General features: G+C 34.5%; 1 protein-coding gene across 1 annotated transcript; it reads right to left on the bottom strand.

Annotated features, from left to right (window-relative positions):
* Positions 1–1,792: 1,792 nt before the first annotated feature.
* Positions 1,793–6,059, bottom strand: LOC123553418 (C-type lectin domain family 4 member M-like). The gene is made up of 3 exons (XM_045343135.2): positions 5,809–6,059; positions 3,944–4,122; positions 1,793–2,038 (listed from the first exon to the last, which is right to left on the bottom strand). The coding sequence occupies exons 1-3, from the start codon at positions 5,965–5,967 to the stop codon at positions 1,804–1,806; spliced, it is 573 nt and encodes a 190-aa protein (XP_045199070.2). The 5' UTR covers positions 5,968–6,059; the 3' UTR covers positions 1,793–1,803.
* Between the last annotated feature and the right edge of the window lie 1,276 nt (positions 6,060–7,335).

Here is a 7,335-nt window from a genome sequence, read left to right as displayed (position 1 = left end):
TCATCATTTGCAGATCTCGCTAAAGTGTGCAATCTTGGCGATTTTTGTCTAAAAAAAGTTAGTGTCTTGAAACCGACATTGTACTTGTTTTTACATTAAGAACAACGATGTAGGTAGGCTGAAAATGTCATATGATGAAGTGCTAACTTCCGTTAAATACATTCGCCCAGGTTTTCCCTGTAATTTCTAAAAATTGTATTCTTATGATTTTTGCTCTCACTGTTATCAACGCAAATCTGAGGATTTTTTGTTTAAACTTACAGTCCCCGTCCCCTTATCCCTCTCCAATATTGATATATTTCAATGAAAATGTTACACGTTATACAATGATTAATTAAACGCCTAAAGATAACAACAATAACAAATTGATGTAAATTCATCGAGTCGTGATGGTTACGTATGAAAAGCTCAAAAGCGTTAGCAATATGGTGTTGGCTGCTATATTGAAAGTAGTGCCATCTCGAGATTGTGCGGCCAATCTTACTTTCGTCAAGTTCTAAAAAACTCACCAGGACAGTGGGTACCGTACTACTGTGCAAGTGTATATTTGTAGATTGTCAAATCTGCTTGTGTCCTGCAGAGGAGATTTTGCGCGACTTGAGTGTCGCAATATTAATCCGCGATAGAACGAATGCGTTTTTCACAAATGAAAGCGTATAATAATTTTGTTTCATATTGATGTTTTTGCACCGAAGGGCAGCAAATTGTACTTGAAGCATCCGTCCGTCTGTCCGTTCGTCCACTAGGTTTTCGATCAAAAGCTGAGGAACGCTTCGGTAAGGAAACTCTAGGTTGGTAGACAGGTTGGTCCTGCCCGGCAACAATTAGAATTCTAAGGTCGATTGTTAAAGGTAAAACTCGCGGTAATGTAAACTTAAAATTTTACAAACGAACGCTTTAGCACAGGAGCCTTAAACTTAATATTCGAGCTGGTCGTGACCAGCAAGTGGCTCCTATCGAATTTCCAGTGGGCTGGCAAAAGGTCAAGGTCTCGATTATAAGACAGGAATGCGTCGTCTCAAGAACCTCCTACTATTGGTTTTGAAATTGGTTACTCAAAGGTCAGATCGCAGTGACCCTGAGCTGGAAACAACATAGGAAGATTAACAAAACGTTACATATAAGATTACATTTAATAATTTCTCACGATCAAGCTTTCATTGATTAAAAGAATAAAAGCAATTAAGGAAAATTGCGGAACTTAAGACTTCCTAAATCGCATTGATTAATTATTTCAATCAAAAAAAAATCTAAATTTGACAGTCTGACAAATCTTTCGCAAAATTAAGTAAGTTCAGTCAGTAAATGTAGCAATTTTCGTCAGTTGGTACATGACTCATTGTAAAGAAGGTAAAATACAATGCCTATCGGAAGGAAAATATTCATTCCGTTGCAACTACTTAAAAAGTGTGAAATAGGGCTGTTTTAACAAACAGATTTGTTAAGGAAAAGTTTCATTATAGCTAGTTAAAAGGTATACTAGGCCTATCGATAAAACATTTTATCATTAGATATTGGTTTAATATATGTAAAGTAACCATCTATGTAAAGCTAAAATCACATATAAATGTTATCTAGTAAGAGCCACTTGCTTTATTGCAACAACTTCCATCTTTTTCTTAGTGACCGTATATATCATACTGTGTTTATTTATACATGCGTAGTATTTTCAACCTGACACAATATGTTTATTCTATGTCTGCATAGAAATTGTTTAATTATTGTTCATATTTTCAAATCTTATATACATTTTGCTAAAGGACTGCTACAGATGAAAAATAAAATTGACCGATCTATTTTGTATTACATTTCACATAAGAAATAAAAGGCCCGACTACACACATTATCATTCCATCCGTCGCTCCAGTCCAAGCAATCTTCTCCACTTCCTCCACCATTGTTGGGGCCTCCACCACGCCAGTTTGTATATACAAATGGTTCACCTGTTACCCAATGCCAGTGACCTTCCTGGACACTGTCATATCCGCCTAACCATACGTAGGTTACTCCTTCATATGCACTACTCATATTATGAGCTCTGTGAAAAATAAAATTAATAATATATGACATTTTGATATGATCTTTGTAATCGCAAATATTATACAAAATTACACCCTAATCTGTTACAGTAACACTACATGAAAACCCTAACGGTAACAGTAAATTTATAACTCTCCAATATGACCGCAAAACATCAAAGGAGACATCTCTTACGATTTTGAAGATTCGGTAATGTCTTTTCAGACTTTGTTATCAAACTCGGTAACAATTGTAATTTCCAGTAGAGTTCTCGGCATATTGTGATGTTGGTCTAAATAGTATATCAGATTTTTTATTTTCAAAATTCATAGAAATAGTTCAATTGCGTGTTTGATGCTTTTCAAATTTATTTTAATATTGATAAAATCAGAATATTTGACCAGTTATAGGTAAACCACTAAATAAAAATCTCAGGTATAATTATTCTTAAACAATGGTTTATTCTTAGGGTTTCGACAAGCTATTTAGTTGTTTATTTAACAATGATGCTTGTTTTTGGTTACTAGTATTCCTTTCAACATTTTCTTAGAAAACATAGGCGTTCAGTGGTTAAAGTTCAACAATGGCTACTAGCTAACAAAGACTAGTCGTCAAGCATAAGATCATTACGAAATTCCTGACAGAGTACCATTTATTTAGCAATGTTAGAGAACGAAACACATTGAATTTAGTAGTATAACTATCTATAGGAATAATGTTAACAAAATACGGGGTATTAAGTAAATGACAGGCTTTAGCCATTGCCAATTCCTTAAACAACGAAACAACAGTGACAGGTATTGTTACAATAACGAAATTTCGATTCTTTTTTCCAATAGCAGTTGTACATGCTTTAAATGACTAAGCGTTCAAACTTATATGACAGTATGGTACGGTATTAATAACCCTCTTTAACATTAACACGTTGTTTGCTTGTAAATAAAATAACTTTACGATTTCTTAATAAAGTCTGAAAGAAGAGTATTGCAGAGTATCTACATAAAAAGTTATTATATGGTACTTGCACTCAGTGTTGTAATATTTCCTGGTTCTTTTGGATCATGTAGTGCATTAGTTTTTTCCTTTACTAGATTTCTGCTTAAGCCGATGCTATAGGGTCAGAAGGGCTGTTTCACATTTCCTTACCTCTCATGAACAGACTCTGTCAAACCCAGCCTGCTACCAATTTGTTTTGCATTCTATGCCTTCCAAAGGATCTTTCAAAGATTTTATTAACTATCACAGCAGCAGATTTTAAGAGCCGTGTGGTGGCTGTAAAATGTCTCCTCGTACTTGTACTCGGTGTTATATATGCTGCTCGTTTCGAATCATGTAGTGCATTTAATAGAACAACGCTTTAGAATTACGCATAAGCCGGTGCTAGGGGGCTACATGGGTTTTGTACATTATTACCTCCCATGTACAGCTTGGTGGCTTTCCATGCTTCCAAAGGAAGATTTTATAACTAACACAACAGCGATCGCAAAGTGCCGTGAGGCAGATATAAGAAAATCTCCTTGCACTTGGATTCAGTGTTATTATATTTTCTTGTCTTTTGGGATCATGCAGTGCATTTGTTTTTACTTACTTAGAATTCCGCTTAAGCCAGTGCTAGGTGGTATGAGGTGGCATGGGGGATGTTGCACATTTCATTACCTCTCGGGAACATACATATCAAGGTTTTGTTTGTTAAAATTTTTATATTTGCAATCACTACGTTTCATCAATTTACAACGACTGTTAAAGCAAACAAACCTTAAAATTTATCACATATCAGTTCTTATTCAGTAGAATTCGTGAACATTGCATTGCACAGCTCAATAATTATTTAAAAGACATATTCTACAAAGGCTATGCGATGCATAGGGGTACATCATCACACTTTGTGTATACCTATGGACACAGTACAGATCAGCATACTTACCTTGTAAGGAAGTCACCAACAATTTTGTCTTCTTCAGGAGTACCAATGACAGCGAGATGAGCACCAAGTTGTTGACAAAATGCACGAGCATCATTCCAGTTCTTCTTCTGATTTGGCATATAGTAGCAAGAGCCATTACCATGTATCCATCCGTCACGGCAATGACAGGAAGATACGGTCTGAAAGAACAGTGTAACACTGTTGTCTGCTGTGAACAGTTTGATATTTTTTCTCTGGTTCTTCTTTGCGTAAGCTTATATATGATACTACTATTATCATTATTTCGTAGTATCTCTCATATCACATTTGGCATTCATTTATAAAACAGTCAGTTGAAAGCACAGACCATAACACGATAATTGCTTTTGACTGACGATTACAATGTGAGTAAGCGTCTATTTCAAGTTTAACCCTTAGCCTGCTAAATTTCTAAAATGGACTGGTCCATCATTCAGCTTGGGCAATACCATTTACTATTCAAAGGGGGTGTCACTGAAAATTTACTAACTGAATAGCGAACAGTGCAGACCATGATCAGACAGCACGGATGTGCAGGCTGATCTTGGTCTGCACTGGTCGCAAAGGCTGAATCACTTGCCGCCAGCAGGCTAAGGGTTAAACTCCCTTCGTTATCATGAGGTATATATCTCAGCAATTGCCGCAGTAACATTAAATAGATAGATATACAAACATACAGTTAGACAGACAGACCAGACAAACAGACTAGAATAGGTTAATAGACAGTCAGACAGACAGACAGATATATACTATTGTAGATAGACAGGAAGACATACAGACAGACAAACTGACAGATAAGTAGACAGATAGATATCCTAGAAACGACATCCAACAAAATACACTTTAGTAAACAGTTTAGTAAATCATTTTCTGTTTCTGCATGACGTGTAACTATGTAAGGATCAACATCTGCATATGAAGACATTGTTGACAGTCACTTATTTACATGAAAAGTATGAATTCAGTATTAGCAATTACGAGTGACCTGTCGCTTTTATTTTTAGATTTGGATTTTCCAGACTGTTCCATTTATTAAATAAGGGTTTGAAAGATATTTGACTTATTTAAAACTATAAATATATTTCAAACACTATACAGATTGAAATGCATCGGTAGCTCAGTTGGAAGAATTGAGGAATTTTCCCAATGACAGTTTTGCGATTAGGAGGCTGTGGGTTCGATTCCTCCACAGGGCGATTTGTTTTAGGATTAAATTTGTTTTATTTATATTGTACATGCTTTTTTATTTCATTTTATTTCATTTCAATTTCTTTTTTAATTTCATTCGTACAATTTCAATACATTTCAAACACACACGTTCAATGGAGCATCCTCACACTGGCGGGTGGTGTCGGATTCCTCCGAATTAGTGTCATCAACTAGTTGAAGGACCAAATTGTCAAGAGCTATGTCAACCATGTTGAATAATTCACAATCAAGGAGAGATATTTGAAAAACCTATGTTATATGCGAAAAGAGCAAAATGATACAAGTAATTTAATTCAAATACATGTTTAAAGTTATCATGATTTTAAAATGAATGTTAGCAAAATATAAAATGAAAAAAATTGATCTCCGTTGGAATTCGAACTCACAAAAGTTAGATTCTAGAGCCGTACCGCTTACCACTGTACCACGGCGTCTAATTGCCGAAGAAGCAGTCATTTGAATATTTATTATAAAAATAAGTTATAAAAAGGTTGGGTATCTCTTTACTGAAGTGGTTTATTCCAGTAACCTTTCAAATCTATTAATAAAAGCGACAGGTCACTCCTAAATGCTAGTACATACAATTGTAACATATATATTCAAAATTACTAATAATGTCATTTATTGTTTTGAAATACCTTCAGGAGTTGTATTTCTTCTTGTAGAAGTTTGATCTTTTCAAGACTATCTACTAATTGTTGTTCTAAAACTGGACATTCCTCGTTTGTCTGCAATACAATTCCACTACACACCACACAAGTTAAAAATAGTATGAAAGTTAAAATTGTACTACTCATAGTTTCTTTTCTCCAAAAGTTGGAATACTAATGAAATATAATTTGCTAAGATAAGATATAATGTATGCTGATAGCTATGTACATATACATACGTAACCTTTTAGATAAGAACATTTGTAGGTTTGTCTGAAAGATGTCCACAAAAGCACTGACTTAAGCGGAATTCTACCACAACACAAATGATAAGTGAATGCAGTTGATGACCTCAAAAAAGCAGAAAATATAGAACGATGTGTTAAGAGCTGCTTTTTCGGCGTAGCTGTCAATGCCAACTTTTGACCTACTTAGGGAAACAATAAAAGTTGTATATCTATAATTCTTCAACCAAGAAAAATAGCGGGACTGGTTAGAAATGAATACATGTATTCTTTTAATTGGCTGAAATTAATATGCTTTCGTTACATTTTATCAGAGTATTACATAGATACAGTAGATACTGTCTCTAATGAGTCTAATGTATAAGAAGCACAAAAGATTATTGAAGATAGGAGGTCATTATACACGTAATATTGGAGTTTTACCTGAACAATAATTGGTTTTCAGTACGCGAATCTTGGAATAACTTTTTGCGTTCAGTGTAGTTGACGGTCGTGGCGAGCTTGGCTATTGCCATAAACTTTGACTGATTTCCATCGCTTGATTAAACTAATAGTAATAAATGCAAGTGTTTGATATGACTTTGAATAAGAAAATGACATCTATTTGCTGGTTCATCTACCGAAAAGTGTCAGAAATCCAGTATTAATTCTAAATTGCACTAGATAATTAGAACTCTTTTGTAAAGCGCTGTGATTTTGTCAAGAAGTAACGCGTTTTTGTGTTGGAGTGTCACACAGTTTATAGTGATTTTATTGAAAACTTCACACAGTTAAAGAGGACATTGCAAGAAAGTATGCACAGTAAGAAATAATAATTATAATACTAGTAAACTTCTTTGTCTATACAGCAATCCAAAATTTTCAATACATTATATTCCAACAAACGCCGAATATCTATTTAAAGATATTTCTTGCATTTGAATACGGTGGCAATACATTATATTTCACTACATCCATTTTGATTCAAATAAAGTAAATTCGCATCCAGCGCACGGCTGATGTGTATTTGTTTTTACTTTTAGAATATATAGACTTGACCAACAAAATCTGAAAGCTTTTAGTCATGCTTCAATAAGCTTGCTAGAATGATAGTGTAGGTCTTTTTGAGCTGGTATGACTTAGGCCAGTCAGGTCATGAGTATACGAGTACAAAATATTAATTGTTCTTGTTTATCTTGAATATTTCTTGAAATACTTTTTATTGAAATGGAAAAAGTATGAAACGCTAGGTCGCCCAGGTCAACAAGAACATAGGTGTTGTTTCTATTGT

Source organism: Mercenaria mercenaria, chromosome 4 (genome assembly GCF_021730395.1).
Source record: "Mercenaria mercenaria strain notata chromosome 4, MADL_Memer_1, whole genome shotgun sequence".
Classification (NCBI taxonomy): domain Eukaryota; kingdom Metazoa; phylum Mollusca; class Bivalvia; order Venerida; family Veneridae; genus Mercenaria; species Mercenaria mercenaria.
The sequence above is the reverse complement of the archived record's forward strand: the minus strand, read 5'-3'. Positions and strand labels throughout refer to the sequence as shown.